Genomic DNA, 20,492 nt, shown 5'->3' on the forward strand with positions numbered 1-20,492 from the left:
AGAGGAGGAAGAAGAAGAAGAAGAAGAAGAAGAAGAAGAAGAAGAAGAAGAAGAAGAACCAGAAGAATCAGCAGCAGCGTCAGAAAGTCACCAGAGTTTCACGTCAACATCTTTAAAGTGTTCAGATAGCTGTGAGTATTGTCCCGTGATACAGTGTGTGTTTGTGTGGTAACGGGCCGTGAACCTTTTTAAAGTTTGTTTTACCGTCTAAACGAGAAACACGGAAGTACCTCGTTTGTTCGTTTTTCTCGTTTTAAACCAAAACTGAGTAAACGGAACCGTTTTTGTTGTTCAAAGCCGAAAACCAGCGGTTTTGACTTCGGTAAATCGCTTATTGTTTTTGCCTACAGAAGCGCAGCAGCTAAACCGGAACTGCGCACTTGATTGTAGAGTCAAAGCGACGGAAGGTTCGTGCGCTGCTGATTCACCTGCGAAGCGAGCAGATACCACGTGACACCAGAAGACACGTTAGTTTGTGAATATATAAAATATAATATAATACATGTGTTAATATAATAAACACAATATATACATAGATTGTCCCGCAGTGTTTCCCCTGGCTTTAACACAGCTGTGGACCTCACAGTATTGAGGTTCAGATGACCTCACAGTAGTGGTCTCTATGGACGAGACATCTAGCCTTTTTTCATTTATTTTTGTGTGTGTGTGTGTGTGTGTGTGTGTGTGTATCATCGGTGGAAGGTTGCTTTTTCAGAACGGCACAAGCCGATCTGTTGGGTATTTTGCGACATTTTTTTTTTCTAACTTTATTGAGAATCTCGCAAGTAGCGCAGCGTCTTGATGCGATGTGTGTCTCAATGCAAGACTTCAGAAATGAAGACTGACATTTGGCCGATGTTTTGATAACTGACCGCTGCCAGTTCAGTGTTTCCCAACCTAATAACCGTTATAACCTGTTGCACAATAAAGGAGATTGAAATCACATCTGGATTCTAAAAGATGCACCACTGTGATCACATGTCTTCGAGCTACAGCTCCAGTCCTTTAGCCTTTAACCCTCAATACAGGAGGAGCATTTAAAATGACGTCTCTTGACATCTTAACATGGTTTGAAAGAATGAAAATGAACGTTTGACAGAAAACATCAACACACAAAGTGTCCCATGAGTTTTAGTGTTGAGGGGAATGAGCTCTGAGTGTTTGTCCTGATGAAGATAAAGAACATGTGGGCTCTGCCAGCAGGTTGTTGTGAAGGTGTGGACTCTGCTATGAATCAGGCTCAGGACCGCGGCGTCCCTCCCTCTGAAGCCCCTTTGTGTGGGGAAAATGACGGCCAGACCAAAGCTCAGAGGTGAGGGAACCATCTCCAACTGTCCTCCACTCTCCTCTATGTCCCAACGTCTTTGACTCACTGACTCTGCTTCTACATGTGTGACCAGGATCCATCAGAGACCAGAACCTGATCCTCAACCTGGACCTGAACCCAGTGTTTCCATGAAGAGAAGCCAGTCTATGGAGAATTTAAGAAACTTCAGCGATGGCCGTAACTTTAGTGTTTCTTGCAGTTCACATCAGCAGAGAGAGTAAGTTCTTAAAAAGTCGAAGAACTGTTCTGATTCACAGTTATGAATTACAGAAATGGTCGCGTATTTAAAATGTTTCCATAACGATCAATCATGACTGAACTCATTATCTTTATCTAACTGGTCTTGATGTGTTTAGGTGTGAATCATTAACTGTAAACCTCCTCAGATGTAACCACAATGTGAGCTAGTTCCTCCACATCACGATCAGGAGAGGTCACATCTTGAGGTAGCTGCAGGTTTCTGGAGACCGATGACTGAACATGTGTTTAAAATAAACTCTGTGTGAAACGGTCCAAAGACTAGTTTCAGAAGATCTAAGGAGACTTCTAGAGGTCAGGGGACGGAGTAAAGCGGTTTGGAGTAGTTCCATAGGACTTTGCGCACAAACCGAGTTCCCGACGGGCGCACAAACCGAGTTGCGCACAAACCGGGTTGCCGACGGGCGCACAAACAGAGTTGCGCAAAAAACGAGTTGCCGACGGGCGCACATACCGAGATGCGCACAAACCGAGTTGGCGACGGGCGCACATACCGAGATGCGCACAAACCGAGTTGGCGACGGGCGCACAAACCGAGTTGCGCACAAACAGAGTTGCCGACGGGCGCACAAACCGAGTTGCGCACAAACCGAGTTGCAGACGGGCGCACAAATCGAGTTGCCGACGGGCACACAGAGTTGCGCAGAAAGAGTTGCGCACAAACCGAGTTGCCGTTGGGCGCACAAACCGAGTTGCCGACGGGCAAACAAACCGAGTTGCGCAAAAACCGAGTTGCCGACGGGCAAACAAACCGAGTTGCGCAAAAACCGAGTTGCCGACGGGCAAACAAACCGAGATGCGCACAAACCGAGTTGCCGACGGGCGCACAAACCGAGTTGCCGACGGGCAAACAAACCGAGTTGCGCAAAAACCGAGTTGCCGACGGGCAAACAAACCGAGTTGCGCAAAAACCGAGTTGCCGACGGGCAAACAAACCGAGTTGCGCAAAAACCGAGTTGCCGACGGGCAAACAAACCGAGATGCGCACAAACCGAGTTGCCGACGGGCGCACAAACCGAGCTGCGCAAAAACCGAGTTGCCGACGGGCGCACAAACCGAGTTGCGCACAAACCGAGTTGGGCACAAACCGAGTTGCCGACGGGCGCACAAACCGAGTTGGGCACAAACAGAGTTGCCGACGGGCGCACAAACAGAGTTGCGCACAAACCGAGTTGCCGATGGGCGCACAAACCGAGTTACCGACGGGCGCACAAACCGAGTTGGGCACAAACCGAGTTCCCGACGGGCGCACAAACCGAGTTGCGCACAAACCGGGTTGCCGGTGGGCGCACAAACCGAGCTGCGCAAAAAACGAGTTGCCGACGGGCGCACATACCGAGATGCGCACAAACCGAGTTGCCGACGGGCGCACATACCGAGATGCGCACAAACCGAGTTGGCGACGGGCGCACAGACCGAGATGCGCACAAACCGAGTTGGCGACGGGCGCACAGACCGAGATGCGCACAAACCGAGTTGGCGACGGGCGCACAGACCGAGATGCGCACAAACCGAGTTGGCGACGGGCGCACAGACCGAGATGCGCACAAACCGAGTTGGCGACGGGCGCACAGACCGAGATGCGCACAAACCGAGTTGGCGACGGGCGCACAGACCGAGATGCGCACAAACCGAGTTGCCGACGGGCGCACAAACCGAGTTGCCGACGGGCGCACATACCGAGATGCGCACAAACCGAGTTGGCGACGGGCGCACATACCGAGATGCGCACAAACCGAGTTGCCGACGGGCGCACAAACCGAGTTGCGCACAAACCGAGTTGCCGACGGGCGCACAAACCGAGTTGCGCACAAACCGAGTTGCCGACGGGCGCACAAACCGAGTTGCGCACAAACCGAGTTGCCGACGGGCGCACAAACCGAGTTGCGCACAAACCGAGTTGCCGACGAGCGCACAAACCGAGTTGCCGACGAGCGGTGTATGGTGAATTGGCTGAACGGTTAAGTGATGTCCAGTGTTGTGAGACTTTTACTTTCCTTCCTCTGCTTTTAGAGGTAAATGTATGTTGTATTACTTTAATCACTTATAAAACTTAAAAACAATAAAGGGAAACAAATGCATTTCTAGTCATGTCTTTAAGAAAGCCTATCACATTTATAGTTGTATTTGTATTACATTACTGATTTTAAGCATAATATGGTATTTTTCCCTTGTAAATTCCACAGTATTTAACCTTCTTTCAGGAATATTGAAATCGCATTGAATGCTAAAGTAGAGCAACGTTTTATACATATTGGGAAACCAATTCTTATTCTTTTCTTTGTAACAAATCAAATATACTATTCTTAGTGTACCTTTACTGATTTTCTAACATACATAGCCTTATTTCAAGATGTTGGTACTAGCATTTGCTGAATCCAACCACATTTTGGGTTCTGAAAGCTACAGGATAAATGAAATCAACACCTATGTGGGGGAAGGGAAGAGCAGTCCAGCTGACCCAGTCCACCTCCAGGCTTAATAGAACATGTCTCCTGCAGGGATGTTTTCAGAACTCAGGGTTTCAGACTATTAGATGAGACCTCCTGCGGCAAGGCAATTCTTCAAAAGCTCAGTGATCATGTTCTAATCTTTGGCTTTCCCACAGTTAACAACTTAATTGTATTATGCACCTATGCATGTTTGCATACGTATGTTTGTGTACAAGTGGGCCAGGGCTATTTTAAATCCATAGATTGTTCGATGGGTTTGATATTAATCCAGACTTAAGCGAGAAGTCAAATAGCTGATGCAGTTGCCGCAACAGTTGGATCAGGTGCCTCTTTCTATATTTTATCTCCCTTTCCTCTTGCCCTATCTCTCTCATTCTCTCTTACACACAAACAAAAATGGGTTTGGGGGTAAAAAGTTCTTATACAATGGATGCATTGCATAACTTGTCGGGACCAAAGACAACAGCCATTACAGGCAAACTCACTTTGTTTCAGGTGTCTGCTTCACTGCATAAAATCACCTAAGAATCACCTGAGTGTTTTCTGGTGCTTCAGATGACACTTGTGTAGAGATTTCCATGTATTCTTTCTCATGCATCACATTGCAACTGTCTCACTCTCATACACACAGTGCCAGTGTATTTGAATGCAGGTGGAACCCTGGTCAATTCACTGACGCTTGACTGAGAATAAATAAAAATATAGATGAATAAGCCCAGAACTGTATGACAGTCTGTGCATAAGTACATCAGCCGTGACGTCCATGTCTTGTAGCATTGCACCAGTGACTCATTCCTAACCTTGTTTAGGCAGTTGATGCGTTCATGCGTCAGTTTCTCATTAGAGCCAGAAACCAAGGATGCCACAGAGGACATAAACTCAGCCGCAGGCCCTCAGACCAACAATTTCATTCGGGTCGCAAAAACAGTTGACATTGAGGGCAGTATGTTTGTCCTCCCACAGACACTGGAAAAAGTCCAGCTGCACTACTGTGAGTATTATAAACGTTTTCATTACCTTCCTTGCGGAATACGAGAGGAGTCCAACTTGTTCCACATAAATAAGGTAATGCACAATTACCGTCATTGTGAATAACATTAGTTTGCCTGAATTGGGAGGACTGGTCCGGACTACGTTTTCTGGCCTTGCGTGACGTCAACTAGACGCGACGGTTTCTGCTAGTGAACACGTGACATTTTTCTTCTCGGCTTTGTGATTCCTCTCAACCGGCCCAGCCCCCTTTTAGCTTCACTTAGATGCAGGACGACGCAGAATGGAAAACACCCGCTTCTACTTTTTGACAGCTTTCCTTTTTTACACCTGCTTGGCTTCAACGCCGAATTTTATCCTCCTCTTCGCTGATGATTTGGGTTTCGGGGACTTGGGCTGCTACGGACACCCCAGTTCACTCACTCCCAACCTGGACCGCCTGGCAGCGGGAGGACTCCGCTTTACAGAGTTCTACTGCACCAGCCCCGTCTGCAGCCCGTCCAGGTAGGTCGGTTTTCATTTGCGGGGCAACGTCCCGTGTGCAAAAGGAGTCAGAAGGCAGTTACACGTTACACCGAAAAACAGTGACAAAACTAAATGAAAATGAATCAACCGCAGCACAGGCTTGTTAAACGTGTTAAGACAGAGCAGGTCAGGGCTGTTGAGCAACACAATGTGATGCTTCACCCTGGGAAATGTAAATAAATGTAAGGGTATTCTGAACTGTTTTCAGTTTAATCTGTTTTATTCTTAATTCCCAGTTTCTCTTTACGTAGCAGCGGATGGTTGAGATGAGTATCTCCACGCTCCAAGAGACGCTGTAAATCAGTGATTTGTAACTTAGAGCAATGCATTATTTTAGCCCTGGTATTTCCAAACTGAACCTACAAGTCGACACCCGTTATACACGCTCCAGTCCTTCATAACTCTCTTTAATAACAACCCTGCTTTGTTTCCAGGGCATCCTTGTTGACGGGCCGCTATCAGACCCGCTCGGGGATCTACCCGGGAGTGTTGTACCCGGGCTCCAGGGGGGGCCTTCCTCTAAATGAGACCACCATTGCAGAAGTGTTGAAACCTTTGGGCTACGCTACTGCTGCGATGGGGAAGTGGCACTTGGGAGTCGGGGCCAACGGGAAGTTTCTTCCGACCAAACAGGGGTTTGATCAGTACCTGGGGATCCCCTACTCCCATGACATGGTCAGTGCATTTGAAATTAGTGGCAAACTAAAAGGATTAAAAGCGAGTAATCTGAAAAATATTGTTTTGTTATTTATTTTCAGCAATTTCTTTATTATTTAATATTTCTTATTTTTCTCCTCTTTCTTTCTCAGGGCCCCTGTCAGAACCTCACTTGTTTCCCTCCAGATGTCAAGTGTTTTGGATTGTGTGATGTGGGAACTGTAACAGTCCCACTTATGCACAATGAGGTCATCAAGCAGCAGCCAGTCGACTTCATCAATCTGGAAAGAGCTTACAGCGACTTTGCAACCAGTTTCATCGCTGCGTCCGCCAAGAAAAAACAACCTTTCTTCCTCTACTATCCTTCCCATGTAAGCAAAAGAGACGGTCTCTGATGGTTTACTCCTCGAGTGAGCAAAACATTTACAATCAGGGCGGGATCAGAGCCCTCTCCTGGTCAGTTTAACTCTTGAAAGGGTTAAAAAGATGTATATTTTTTAAGTGCTTTTTGTCCATGTGAGTTTTCAAACCCATGTAAACGGCTGGTGCAGCGAGACCGTAAACGCATTATTTTACTTCTTCCTACAGCACACCCACTACCCCCAGTACGCAGGTCCAGAGGCGGCTGGGCGTTCTTTGAGGGGCCCGTTTGGAGACGCTCTCTTGGAATTTGACAACACAATAGGAAACCTCATGACAACCCTGGAGAAGACAGGAGTGATCAACAACACACTGGTCTTCTTCACTTCAGACAATGGGTTGCGTTTTGATTTTTTTTCTAAATGCGCAAATCCTTTTATTCTTTCTTATGGAGACGTGTTAAGATCCTCCTCCTAGCTGTGACACAGCATTATGTTTTTGTCAAATTATATTACATCTTTGCCCTCGTTTTTATTTGTTTGCCTTGTTGTGATTATACCTGTAACGTCATTCACTAAATGTTGTGTTGTTCTTGTCTCCATGTTTAGGCCTGAACTGATGCGCATGTCCCGCGGAGGAAACTCCGGGCCTCTAAAATGTGGAAAGGGCACCACGTATGAGGGGGGCATGAGAGAGCCAGCCGTCGCCTACTGGCCAGGGACCATCATGCCAGGTGTGGACTCCTCATTCCTCCGCACAGGAAGTTTAGGCTCAGTGACGCTGTCACGGCAACATTTTTATTATTTTTTTTCCTGTTGCACTAAACCAGAGTTTTGCACTTGGTGTATACTCCCCTTTCAAAAGCCCTACTGGTGTTTTTGCTTATTTCAGTCCGTAAGCTAAACTTTACCACTGTCTTATTTTCAAAAAGACACCACAAAACCAATATACGTCAGCCTTTTAGTTATTGCTGCTTGCTCTTTGTCTGTATGCGTCTCTCTAGGTGTGACTCATCAGATGGCCAGCACTCTAGATGTCCTCCCAACCATTGCAAGTCTGGCAGTAGCCAAACTTCCCCAAGTGATGCTGGATGGCGTCGACATGACAGAAATTCTTGTCAACCAAGGAAAGGTAAACGCCTTACCTCACCCTCTGAAGAGATTGAAATTATACAAAACCAAGCTGATTTATTTGTACAGGACATTAAAATAAAACACACATATTTTTTCTGTGCTGATAGAATAAAATATATGGTATTGTTACTTCCGGCTATTTTATTTAATTCTATTAGCAATAAGATGTAGCTGTTTGGCAAAATTACAAACAAACGTGTCCACGTTGGGAGCTGTGAGCTGCATGACATCCAATTGTAATTTCCGTTGCAGAGGATGTCCAAAGTTACAAACGTTACCGTGCAAAGATCAAATATTGTATCGACCTTGCTCACGTCCACTAACGTGATATCCGGTCTGCTGCATTCAGTCTGCTTGAATCCATGCGAATGCAGCATAATCCCGTTCATTCTTTTGCAGAGTAAAAGGGAGGTGATGATGTTCTACCCGACGGATCCCAGCAAAGAGTTTGGCCTGTTTGCTCTCAGGCTGGGGAAGTACAAGGCCCACTTCTATACACGAGGTACGGGAGGCTTCATATTTCCAATTCGCTGACATTTCAAGAAGCTCAACCACCCAGTCAGACTAGAGGTGTTTTGGTTTTTGACTCCTGCTTCTTTTCCATGTCAGGTGCCACCCACAGTGATACTACTCCAGACCAAGACTGCTCCGTATTCACAGCCCTCAAGGCCCACAACCCCCCTCTTATATTTGACCTGGAGGCTGACCCCTCAGAGCGCTACCCTCTCCCCCTGATGGGAAATCCTGACCTGCAAGCCGTGCTGGAGAGGATCATGGAAGTGAAGGGGCAGTTTGAAGCCTCCATGGTGTTTGGAGAAAGCCAGATATCCAAAGGATCGGACCCAAACCTGGAACCTTGCTGCAATCCTCAGTGTAGCCCCAAGCCCAGCTGCTGCAAGTGTTGATGGGACAACACGCAGCGGCTGAAGGTGTGGGACGCGCTACAGGTGCTGCACTGATTATTGCTTGAAGACTGTTCTGTGACGGCTGATTTTTAACTTTGCAAACAGTTTCCTTAGTGAAGAGAGGATTTCTTTAATATTTATATTGACCAGATTGGGAAATGTTAAGTATAATATTATTCCCATACTATTTTTTATTATTTACACCTTTTCACCTCCACATTCTCTGTACATAAACTAATAAAGAGCGGATCCAAACAATAAAGACAACAAAAAAGGTCGGACATCAAGCATATATTTTATTTATAAGACCAAACCCATGACAAGGCAGAGTGATTCTTTTGTCATTTTTTTTCTTTGTTTTTCCCTGGAATTTTAACTAATTTTACAAGTCCTTGGTTTTAAAGATACAAGATAGGATATATTTGGTCTGCCACAATGCTTTGCTCTAGATATACAGTGAAGACTCTCGGTAATGTATTAAAGTCAAAAGTTTGGTTTACCTGTGTATGTCTGAGTGGCTATATGAGACTAGGTCGTCCTCAGAGGTTTTTTTTGTGTAGCTGTGTGGAAAGAAGGTCTTTAACTGGGCTGTGATGAAAGCGAAAAACAGAATTAGAAGGAAGAAGACACAGACCAGTGATCCTTCACATTGTTGGAGCTCAAAGGTGATTGCAATAATCGGCAGCTAGGTCAATGGTCTGGTCTCACTAATAATGTCACATCTAACTAATGTTTCCTAAATGTACCGCTGAAGCCTGTCTGCAGAGTTGTCAGGAACCCAAACGCCACCAGTTTCAAACATAAGACTGAAATAAAATTATTGCAGATCACCGATTTCGATGTTCTTTTCTTTCAGGGGTTTTTGTCTGGTTGTGATCCTTCCTTTTTAATTTCTTTTTGTTTTAATGTACATAATCATTTCATAACATACTCAACGTAAAAGACACAGCACTATCTTAGGTTATCTATTATATATACATAATCTAAGTGACAGCGATACATCTGCAGATAACCCCCCCTCTGCCATATCAACAGTGAACTGAGGTGTGTGTTCTTGTGGACTATGACTGAGAGCAGCAGAACAAGACAACAGTGTCTGAAAGAACATCGGTGATGGTCAGGGGCGGTAAAGCCTGATATTTCCGATGACAGTAGTGGGTGCATTAGTTGTTTAACATAACCCCTCCTCTGTTTTTAAGGTGCTGGACTGTAAGCTATTGTTATTGTGTGAATGATGCTTCAACCTTTTAACCGGACTGAGAACAGTAAACGATTGTTCTCAGTGGGAGGATGTTTCCATCCCTTTTATCCATCATACTTAAAAAAAAAAACAAGATCAAAGTCTAAGCATTTACATAACTATAAAACCTCCCATTTAATGCTTTATTAAAGGTTTGATTACATTGTGATACCAGGTATTAGACCGGACGCTCTCCTACAGTAGGCACACTGCAAAACAGAATTACGGGCACGTGGCGGCTAACTGTTAGTCGTTCCATTTCCCTCATTGAGACTGTTGGGTGGAAAGAAGAGGGAGGCCTAGGACGTCACTGACAAGCAGAGTTAACCCGCCGGACGAGTAAGAATATGGCTTTTCATTGTCCCTTTGCTGTCTTTGACCTGAAACTCAAATCCATCATAGCAAAACATACGTGATCTATGATTTGCAAAATTTAACAGTTGAATAATTTGTAAAGAAAGCTCCCCAATGTGAAAGTCAGCAAGCAGTTTAACTTTGAGGACTGGACAAAATTGCAATGGTTCTGTCACATGATCCAAATGTGCTGACTGCACTGCCCTTAATCCACCCTGAATAAGTTATCTGCGTGGTCAATGATACTCACAGATCAGTACTTTAAAATATCTTAGACCAGCAGTTGCTCCTGTCAAAGTGAGTCACCAATACTCACAACAACCACACAAATCCTCCATCAGTATCATCTGTGAGTGTTTCTTAATTAGCCTGGATGAGTCGTCTGGATGTCTACTTCCTATACATGTATTTAGAACACACACTACGTCTTGTACGCGACACAAGGGAAAGCTTGGACCAAGGACAGTTCACTGCACTCTCTCTACATTGCTCCAATGTCACTATCGGTAGAAATCAAATTAGCAGTTTGTCAATATTGAACAAATACATATTTACAGTTAATCAAACTCCGACCTCTTGATTCTACACCATTCCTGTACTGATTGTTGAGCTGCTTGCCATTCTCATGGATATGTGTATTTCTTAGTGTATCTGTGTGCCGTAACCCTACTAGCCATGCAGAGTAAAATCGCAGTAGTAGGTATATTGTATTCATTTTGAAAGAGGAACCTTTAAATAAACAGGTGCTCGGCATCTTAGTTGTGTAACATAGAAAAAGGTCAAAGGAACAGGCAGTAAACCCATCTAGACGATGGATATAAACAAAGAGAGAGGGGGACGAATCAAGTCAGTCAAAAGCCTAGCATACTGTAGAAACTACGTTTTAGAGGGACACAGAGGAGTATTTTACAATGGAGGGAAGACCCCACTGACAGCGCCCTCTGCTGGCAAACCTGATGAACACACACAAGCTGCGAAGAAAGGAGGTGGTCGTCATGGCAACACTTGTTACTCCAGGTAGATGTCTTCTGTGGGGCAGGCATACTCCAGATGTTCCTGGTAGTATTCCTGGAAGGCGCGTCTGTGGAAATGACAGATGGACTTAAAGACAAACCTGCACGCTAATAGAAGACAATAAATCCTGTAGTGACATGACCTGCAATCTCTTTCAATACCTGTTAGCAAAATATATCAAATGTAAAAGATTGATAGAAACAAGACATTAATGTGCATTGTTTTATGTTTGACTAAAGTAATCCATCTAATAATGACATTTGTACCTACCCAACACACTCTGCTACAGGTCGCATGGACTCCTGGGATACAAACACGTGGCAAGCAAATCGGTTCAGCATCGGGTGCTTAGTGATGAAGCCAAAGTAGCTGCAGAGAGAATAGTACAATATAAGGATATCAGTCTGATGTTGCACGCTACGCTGCTGACACCGAGGGCCGAAAAACAATATTTCTTTACCAGTTGTTCCTCGGATGGCATCCGCAGAAGGAAATGTTTTTCATCTGAAAGAAGTGACTGCATCTGTCATACTATCAGAGACAGATAGGAAGAAAGAAACAAAACATAAATGCAACATTCTTCCATCTTAAATCAAAGTCTGACTTTGAATAAAATCTCAACAATTAATTTTTTTTATGATTTGTTTTTTATACCTCATCAAGGGCGTCATAATCATCCTCCAGGCTCATGATCAGTTTCACTCCTTGCAAGCTAATCTCCAGCTCACACAGAGAAGGAGGTCGCACATGTACTGTCCGTTTCCTCGATATAGCAATCTAACAGAAGATATTTAACGTGTCAAAACAAACATTCCCTAATGGTGCACACAGTATTTCGTACATGTTTGGGTCTACTTCGTTCGATTGCAGTGTGTTTTGTTGTTTTCTACTTAGCTTACCTTCTGCATTGCGGCGCAGAGAATGCCGTTGCCTTGGTGATTAGGAACCTCAACAGACCCCAAAAACTGAACGCCGAAAGTCTCGATCCATGCTGGGTTTCGTTTCATTCCTACGGAGAGCAACGTGGACACGCAAAATAATGTAAATGAGACTCTTTCGACCTTCACAGAGATGCGGAGGAAAAGGCCGTAGATGTGTCAGCTCACCCAACAGCTCCTTTGACTGGCCTATGACCTCATTGGCATAAAAGGCAGGAAATATGCCCCTCTCCCCTGTCCTCATGTTATAGCCTCGGTACCAGTAGTCATCCTCTTCTTCCTCCACATATAGAGGGTCATCCACATCCAGCTCCAGCTCATCTGCGTGTCTTGGAATGAACCTGCAGGGAGCAGCAGAGAAGGAGGACTAAAAAACAAAAAACCTCTGTTAAATGTGTCCTTACATGGCACACTGCTGTCGGATGTCTTATAGAGTGGAGGTAATTTGATCAGGAAGCATCTGTTTTGAGTTTCCGGTTTCTCCGAGAGAGAAGAGGGATGAAACAGCTGACAGAGTTAGTCTGTGGGATGGGTGGAGGGAGACAATGACCTCTGAGTGCAGGGAGGAAAGCAAATACATAATTATACATTCACAACATGGACATGCATGCATGGAGGTGCATGTAGCTTCCCCACTAGCTCGCCAACACTCAAGCACAGACAGGTGGCTGATGTGATTAGCAGCGCTCGAGCTCAGCTGTAGTTTGGACATCTGCTCTCCTCTCTAACACAAGTAGTGAAGCTCGAAAGTAGTAGTGTTGGTCCCCTTTGCAGCTGGAAACACTGCAGAAGCAGTATTGAGTGATCTGCCAGGTGTTTTTTTCTCTGTGGGCGCGTGACGGCAGGAAAACGTGCAAGGCGCTTTACAGTGTTGTTGATATCAAAATATATACCACTCCTATCTTAACCTGAAGATTGGAGTGGTCTGAGCGAGGACCCGGGAATTTATGAGGTACGTTGTGGAGAAGATGCCGGTGTGAGTCTACCGCAAGATGATCTCACACCGGTCTCGAGTTTATTATAAATCTGATTGATGCAGCAATTGAGTTTCCATTATTAAATATGAATGTACTGTGGGTCCTTACCTGTATACTGCCCTGTGTGTCTGGTCCCTCTCCTCTCCATTGATGGTACAGGAGAAAAGTCCAAAGGACTCTGTGCCTGCACCGTAAACAGACACCAGTTACACTGTTTCAATGAAACTACTCTTTTTTTTAAAATGAAGGATGAAGGGTTATGCGCAACTTACTGGAGGAGCGGGAGGTGCTGTTGACGAACACGTTGAGGAACTTCTTGGAGAATGGGAGGTCAGCCTCGGGAGATGAGTCCTCAGAAGAACTGAGAAGTTCTGGCCTCAACTCCTCATCCTCCCGACCATAGTTCAACACGCTCGTCTCCAAAGGCTCTTCGTCGCACAGTGTGGACAGCTCGCTGTCATCACTCAGAACGGAGGTGCACCTGATAGGATGAAGTTCGCCCGTTACGGCTAGACATCCACAAGTACTGACGGCATGATTCGTAACTAGAAGCAGATCATTCAGAAGTACTTCAATGAAAACATTTCAAAGAAACCCTTAAAGAACTATGCAAATTAAAATCCTAATTTTAAACACACGTGCCATTTATTTCTCAGCTTCCACACAGTTCAAACATCAGAGCATACCTTCTGAGGCTGACTAGTTCCAGAGTAGTATTCTCATCCACCACTAGCGTGTATTTCATGGAGTCATAGGCCAGTCCATCATCTTCATTAGGCTCCCTCAGAGGCAGATCTTTCTGACACAGTGGGAGGTCATGGTCAGGTAAGGGACGATCCTGCACACTAGAATCGATTGGTGGTGAACTGTCAAGACCTAAGTCGCAATCCTGGTAGGACTCCCGTAAGCCACCCAGGAATGGGTAAGAGTCTCCGTCGTCCTTCTCTTCGTCGTTGTCAGTGGAGTAGGTGAGGCTGAAGCAGCGGTTAGTCTGGGCAGTGGGTATGTCCAGCGTCAGGCTGTGTTTAACCTCGGTGATGCGCTCAAGAGAGGCCGAGGAACGGCTCTTGGGCCTCGGCTCCGTCTCGCGCCCTTCGTCCTTGTCGCTGACCACACTCTCGCTGAGGCTCGGTGAGTCCAGCTCCTTCCTGCTCTCCAGCATCATCAAGTCGTTATTAGGCTCTAGATCTTCCTCTTGTCTCCTGGCATTCTTGGTTAGTTTTTCCGTTAGGTTCTTCTCAGAGTCTTTAGCGGTATACTTGGAGTGAAATTCTGCAGTTCCCCTCCCATTGTTTGCACAGTGCTCCAAGACCAATGGGGTTATGGTGTGACCAGCAGGGCTGTTCGAATACAGACAGGGACTTATCAGTGCTCCCCCATTTAAAGAGTCCATGCTCTTCCCTTTCTCTCCTGGCTCCATCACACCCTTTCTGTACCCCTCACCTTCCTTCTCTTCTTTCTCTGATCCCCCCAATTCTGATTTCTTCTCTTGGTCCTCATCATTGAAACCATCTCCGTCTCCAATGTCTGAGGACGGCGAGATGGTGTCCGACACGGAGGCCTTCCTCTTGAAGCAGTCCTCGGGACAGCTGATTGGGTACGAGCCCTCTGAGATCATCCTGTTGACGAGGTTGCTAAGCAGCCACGGTGAGTCTGAGTTCTCACTCAGGTCGTCTTCGCTTTCTGATTCAGAGTCTCCCTCACTGGTTTCATCATATTCATCTGCACTGGGCATCAGCCTGGGTCCCACTGGCAGGTAAAATGAACGTTTGAAGCTCTCCAGACTGTGGTCTGGTTCTATCTGCAGCACCATCTGCCTGGACAGGCTGTCCTCACATTGTTGGGATGGAGGCAGAGTCTCATCTGGGTCAGCCTGGTGCTCAAAGGGCCGCTCATCATCCATATTCTTCAGCCCCGTCAGAGCCTGACCATCATCGTACGACTCAGGAGGTAAGATGGGTGAGTCAACAGAGGATGGTGTAGCAAGAGTAGGTGAGGGTAGAGGCGAAGGAGAAAGAGGAGTGGACCCTTCTTTGATCGGGTCAGGCTGGCCCAGGAGTAGAGTTGCTTTAAATCCCACAATGCCACTGTCCTGCTCTAACTCTGCATCCAGGTCCAGTTCCTGGTCTGATGTAGGTGAGCTGGCCTCCTCGATGGAGTTGGTGAGATGAGAGGAGCGTCCACTGCTGCTCTCATCACTCGTCAAATCCAGCTCTGTCTCTGAGATAGAGGAGATCATGTTGGAGACCACGGTGCCTCCACAGGCAAACGCCACCTCCAGCTCCCCTTCGATGTCAGAGTCAGAGCCTGGAGAGCTGAGGTCCTTATCCTGGTCAGACGTCATGTAACCCTGCTGGTTCATATCTGCTATCCCTGGGTCCGAGGAAGGAGATGTTGAGTCGTTAGCTGCTGCCTCAATTGCAGAGACTGCTGCATCTGAACCGCTGGAACGGCTCAGGGCATCCGAGCGGCCGGAGGACACGTAGCTAGTGAAGGAGGCGGGTTCAATGGAGGGGAATTCCACATACGACGACCGATGGTTCTCCCTGCACACCATATCGTACGTCTCCTTGCACATGAACTCCACCTCAAAATCTTTCTCCAGCTCCTCGTCGGAAAAGGGCGTGTCGGCACCGTCGTTGGCTCCCATGGGCGCAGTGGACGACAAGCAACGGCTGGTTCCGTCTAGGTCTAAGTCGTTCTCGTGCTCCACACCCGACTCACTGGTGATCGTGTAAGTGTCAGTGGCGCGCTGTTTTGAGTGTTTGTGGTTGTGGTCACTGTTGAGGTCGTGGTCCACCTCTGTGTCGGAACACTGGGAGTGCTCGTCCACAGACGGTGCTCTGGTCGTGTGGATCGAAGGGTCGGCCTTTGGCTCGGTGGCGTCACCAGAGCGAGGGTGGGTGTTGTGTTGACCAAACGAGCCTATGTGTGAAGATAAAAAAGGTGAGGACGAACAAGGAAAAGAACATTAGAGGATGAAAATACAGGACGACATTGAGGGTTACGGAGAAGATGATGGGTCGTAAGAGTTGTGGATGTAATCTAGACAATAAAAAAAATAACATTCAAAAAGAGCCTAATGACCAACAATGATAATCAATCTAGAAAAAGAATATGTGTGATCAAAATTAGTTAATTTCCTAGAGCGGTCTAGTGCAAGTAGCTTTGTAAGAATCAACGTGACAGTGTTTGTCTAAACATACAGTGAACAAGTATAATTCACGTAAAATCAATTTTAACATGACGCCTCTACGCGACACTGGTGATGATGGAATGGGCTCAAAGTTTGCCAGGCCGGCCTTTTTGTTACCGTATTCGGGCCTCTCCCGCCTGTTGCCCTCCATGTCACAGAGGAGGGGCCTGTGAGGGGACTGGGGGTTCCCGCCCTCCCCTGCCTGTTTGGGTGGAATACCTTTGCTCTGAGACCCTGGTGCCTGGGAAACCGGAGAGGCCGGGCACTGGCCTGTCACGTGGCCTCCATCCTCCAGACACGAGTGGGTTGGAGACAGACGACCTGCAGGCAGAGGAGATGTCTATATTCCTTGGTAATGGCTGCAGTGTCAGGATTATTTATAATTTAAAACAAGGCAACAATAAACCTGCCCATCTGGGACAATTCATTCAAATTAAGAAACTCAAAATAAACATCCTCCATGTGGCCTGCATAGATTGTTGTAGGCAGTATTTCATATCTCTGCACCTTCGGTGTGTAAAGTATGGTACATGGCTCAATGGTAGCACTTCGTATGGTGTTGTCCAGATAAATAAATGAATGTTACGTTGACTGCTTCAAACTCCTGAAAAACAACGTACATGCAAAAAAATTACAATTCTCTCCGACAACTTCTTTAAAGATTAAACTAAATCTGTTGGGTCTTCTGCGAGGAATCCTGTGTGCTGGACTAACCAATTAAAAGGAAAAACTTTGTCCATACTCAAATCTATTGTGCATTTACCGTGTGAGGTCTTGCGTAAAGAGTCCTGCCAGCTTCCTTTCTTTGGGGACAGACTGCTGTTATTGTTAAGTGAATCCTAATGAGCAGAGAGAGAAGGAGATATTCAAAAGAAACTGAACCGTACATTTGCAAAGGCTCAAAATAAAACACGACCGCTGTTGTGTGTGTGTTTAGGACCAGATCTTCTCACTGCTTACCTGTGACACGGCAGTGGTGAGGTTTAGTGTGGTGGGTCTGCTCTTCAGTGTGCCAAGAGTAGGGGAGAGAGGGGGGGAGGCAGAGGGGGACGGAGGAGCGTCAGGGTCAAGCTCTTCGTCTTCGTCCTCCTCTTCGTCGTCGTCCTCGTCGTCGATCATCTCAAACTCTTGGAAGTCATCCTGGAAGGAGCACACTGGGTGGTGCATGTCGCTCTTTTCCAAAATGAGGGAGTCCTGATGGCGTAAGAGAGAGTAGGAGAGACACTTGTAATGGGGTTACAGGAGATAGAGTAAAGGATTGTTTATGCTTTCACACCTTCAGCCTAATTTGGACTAATTAAAGCATCTGTGCCTTGACAGCAGAGGGGAAAGCGTCATCTAGTAAGCCGACAAAAGTGAAAAGCCCCTAGCTTCTATCCGCTGCCGATTACCTCCATTGTCATTTAAAAGCTGTGCCAAGAACCGGCCCGTCTAAGGAATGAATACAAAAAGGAGAGCACAGATGGCCCGAATAAAACACAGCGTGATTACAGAGAATCTGTTCATGCATGTGATTGCATAAGACAGAGAGGTTCAGGCTGCAGACCAGCAGCATTACCGTCTCCCCATGAAATGAGGGTTTAAAGGTTAAGTCAATTAAGTCAATAATTAGCAAACACGGCAGAAGCATCGAGTAGTCTTGAGGATGGACTGAGGGAGCGATCATGTGGGAAGTGAAAGATGTTGATGAAAGAGAAACATAGGGCGGGGAAATGAAATAAGAATGGATCAATAAGAAATCTCTCAAGTTTCAACTTGCTTACGGGAAAGCGGCACACTGACCGGCTTTTAACAGACCGAACCTCCAAGTTTGTGTATACTGTATTTTGTAATGTAGCGGTGTAGCTTTTATGTTTGCCAAATACAAGGTTTATTTATGAATGAAGTCTACAAATAGCTCATTGACACACATCTTATAGCTGCTTTCGGAACTTTTTAGGTTTTTCAACCTTACAGAGGAGCTAAAAGTGACGTTACAGAAGCATCATCTCTCGCTAATGGGCCTAAGGAGAAATAAGCAATGCTCACGCTTAGTTGTGGGATATGAAAAAAATGATTATAGTGGCCAAAATAACTATGATTCATCATGTTATCCCTATGGTCATCAAATATGTTAAAACTCTTAAATGACATGAACTTAGATGTATTAAAGCTGCTAAATCATCGTTTCCATGGACACTACAATAAACATTTCTAACATTGTATCTGATCATTTGACTTTGTTAATGAAAACACATTGATTGATTGATTGATTGGCTTTGCAGTCGGAACAGCGCAGCAGTTTCTCTGCCTCCCTTTAATGGAGGAAGCAAAGCTCTCTCTCTCTCTCTCTCTCTCTCTCTCTCTCTCTCTCTCTCTCTCTCTCTCTCTCTCTCTCGCACATCCAATACAATACTGCTGACGCCCGCTGCATCCACAAATACAGTGGGTATACACTCAAATACCGAGAGGGTTCACATGAATATGCAGAGCGATATCTAATTACCAGAACAATGTTGCTGTCTTTTAGCTCACAGGATATGAAGAAACGTTTGTAAAGGTATTGTGTATGTGTCAATTCCAGTATTGCACCTTAAGTTTGTTGTTTTCTTTTCATACATCTCCCCTCTTTTCAGTCTTTATTTCCTGCCTTTGTGATGGTCTTCCCCGCCCCGGATCTGATCCACCTGTGAGTGATGGAGCCACAACTCCCCAGTGTATTCAACCCATGTGTTCCCGTCTCTGTGCCAGTTCTTCTTTGTCCCATGTCAAGGGGGTTTCTTCTGTGAAAGGTCCTTTTTCTTTGTGTCTTTGCCCAATCAATCCCTGATTCTTTTTTCCTGAGTTAAAATTGTACTTTTTTGTTTTTTCATAGACAGACACGCCCAAATGCATACAAACGGTACTGCTACACAGCCAGAAACGCACTTAATTTTTTGCTCATGACTAACTTTTATCCACCCATTTCTGCTCCACAACAGTAACTCAATAGGGAGGTGTCTGCTGCTGATCAGTTGGAAAAGAGATATTGTTGAAAGACAAAAGCAGAGCAGCTTCTTGATCTCTATTTAGCAGACAAAAGGCTGATGGGAAATTCAATACTAGCCAGTGCTTCTGCTGCTGCACATAGTGACAGCTCCTCTGCACTGGGGGGGAGGAGAGGCTTCGGGTCCGACTGAGAAAAACTGGACAGATGAGAGAAACAATCTGAACTCGTGCTTTGCAAATGAACGGGATGCAAGGGCCTCGTAAATCTCTGTGTGGGCTTAGAATAAACTGGTCTATTACTGTGTGATCGAACGGGAGGCCCATGCTGAGCGATTACTGGAGCTGTCTATGGGCAAATACGCCAAGCTATTAGTCTTGGATTTATTAATAATGCAAAAATAAAGCCAAAGTAATATTTACTACATCTGCACTCATTGTTTATTAGGCTCACATCCTGATCCGATTCTTTTTTGTGCGTGGGTGCAGATGCGCCCACGTAAAGCCCATTCGCCAAACATGGCTCGTCGTCTCGGTCAGTTTTTTTTTGCAGGCGCGCATGACAGATGTTCATTAGCTTCCAATTAGTGAAGACCACCTAGTGAGTGATGACCTCCATCTATCAGTGTATCTTTCAATTTCCATGTTTTAAACCAGCACCACAGCTGAGACACAGACACCACTGCTCCGTCACATAGTGAATAATGCATGAACTCATGGTGTTCAATAAGGGCTCTAGAGAGACAGAGATGGATGTAGGAGAGACAGGAAGTGAACAATAAGGGGCAGCATGTGGCAGAAAGCAGCAGGGTGTGTTCATCTGGGACCCAGGGGAGAGATTCAGAAACAAAAAAAGGGATGGTCTCCCTCCGCTGTGGTCGCTCGTTGATGTTGATATGCTCGGTTTAAAATAATTAAAAATCAAAAATCACACGGTTGAAAACACATTGTAAAACCTAATCCCCTAAAGCCAGAAATGCAACGGTTTGGTCCATGCGTGTCAGATCAGACATTAAAAACAACCCCCTTTTGATTTCCTGCATTTCACCCCGGATGGTAGGGTAAACTATATCTCATGGCATCGCGTGCGCATGTGTGTGTGTGAGTTTATTGGGTTTTGATCGTGTGTATTTGCTCCTATCACAGATTAGTGAACCCCATAACCAATTGGAATTAATCAGAGCTGGGGATTGGGGCCAGA

The 20,492-nt window shown here is 45.8% G+C and overlaps 3 protein-coding genes across 6 annotated transcripts in view; 1 reads left to right on the forward strand and 2 right to left on the reverse strand.

The window, feature by feature from the left end:
* arsa (arylsulfatase A) lies at positions 1-9,442 on the forward strand. Its single transcript, XM_040162069.2, has 11 exons — positions 1-131; positions 1,204-1,312; positions 1,401-1,544; positions 5,002-5,532; positions 5,988-6,228; positions 6,363-6,581; positions 6,799-6,968; positions 7,179-7,303; positions 7,574-7,701; positions 8,103-8,205; positions 8,313-9,442. The coding sequence occupies exons 4-11, from the start codon at positions 5,312-5,314 to the stop codon at positions 8,606-8,608; spliced, it is 1,503 nt and encodes a 500-aa protein (XP_040018003.2). The 5' UTR covers positions 1-131; positions 1,204-1,312; positions 1,401-1,544; positions 5,002-5,311; the 3' UTR covers positions 8,609-9,442.
* On the reverse strand, positions 1,881-4,749 carry LOC144383764 (uncharacterized). The gene has a single exon (XM_078083003.1). The coding sequence runs from the start codon at positions 3,261-3,263 to the stop codon at positions 1,881-1,883; it is 1,383 nt and encodes a 460-aa protein (XP_077939129.1). The 5' UTR covers positions 3,264-4,749.
* Positions 8,885-20,492, reverse strand: part of mapk8ip2 (mitogen-activated protein kinase 8 interacting protein 2) — a 23,037-nt gene continuing 11,429 nt past the window's right edge. For 2 of the 4 annotated variants that reach the window (XM_078082670.1, XM_078082669.1), the window contains exons 3-14: positions 17,288-17,521; positions 17,091-17,166; positions 16,547-16,648; positions 13,818-16,056; positions 13,404-13,612; positions 13,240-13,315; positions 12,323-12,495; positions 12,116-12,225; positions 11,871-11,993; positions 11,677-11,747; positions 11,487-11,585; positions 8,885-11,283 (exon numbers count right to left, since the gene is read on the reverse strand). In XM_078082670.1, coding sequence (XP_077938796.1) covers positions 11,211-11,283; positions 11,487-11,585; positions 11,677-11,747; positions 11,871-11,993; positions 12,116-12,225; positions 12,323-12,495; positions 13,240-13,315; positions 13,404-13,612; positions 13,818-16,056; positions 16,547-16,648; positions 17,091-17,166; positions 17,288-17,521 — 3,585 coding nt within the window. In that variant the 3' untranslated portion in view covers positions 8,885-11,210. Of the gene's footprint in view, positions 11,284-11,486; positions 11,586-11,676; positions 11,748-11,870; positions 11,994-12,115; positions 12,226-12,322; positions 12,496-13,239; positions 13,316-13,403; positions 13,613-13,817; positions 16,057-16,444; positions 16,649-17,090; positions 17,167-17,287; positions 17,522-20,492 lie in introns of all 4 variants that reach the window. The other 2 variants (XM_078082668.1, XM_078082671.1) reach the window with 1 other exon arrangement.

This window comes from Gasterosteus aculeatus, chromosome X (genome assembly GCF_964276395.1).
Source record: "Gasterosteus aculeatus chromosome X, fGasAcu3.hap1.1, whole genome shotgun sequence".
Taxonomy (NCBI): domain Eukaryota; kingdom Metazoa; phylum Chordata; class Actinopteri; order Perciformes; family Gasterosteidae; genus Gasterosteus; species Gasterosteus aculeatus.

Bases quoted from the DNA above. Each gene is read 5' to 3' on its own strand.
- LOC144383764 (XM_078083003.1), bottom strand. From the start codon at position 3,263: ATGTGCGCCCGTCGGCAACTCGGTTTGTGCGCCCGTCGGCAACTCGGT.
- arsa (XM_040162069.2), top strand. From the start codon at position 5,312: ATGGAAAACACCCGCTTCTACTTTTTGACAGCTTTCCTTTTTTACACC. The intron at 6,969-7,178 runs GTTGCGTTTTGA...CTCCATGTTTAG, and splicing joins TTCTTCACTTCAGACAATGG to GCCTGAACTGATGCGCATGT. The intron at 8,206-8,312 runs GTACGGGAGGCT...TTTCCATGTCAG, and splicing joins GGCCCACTTCTATACACGAG to GTGCCACCCACAGTGATACT.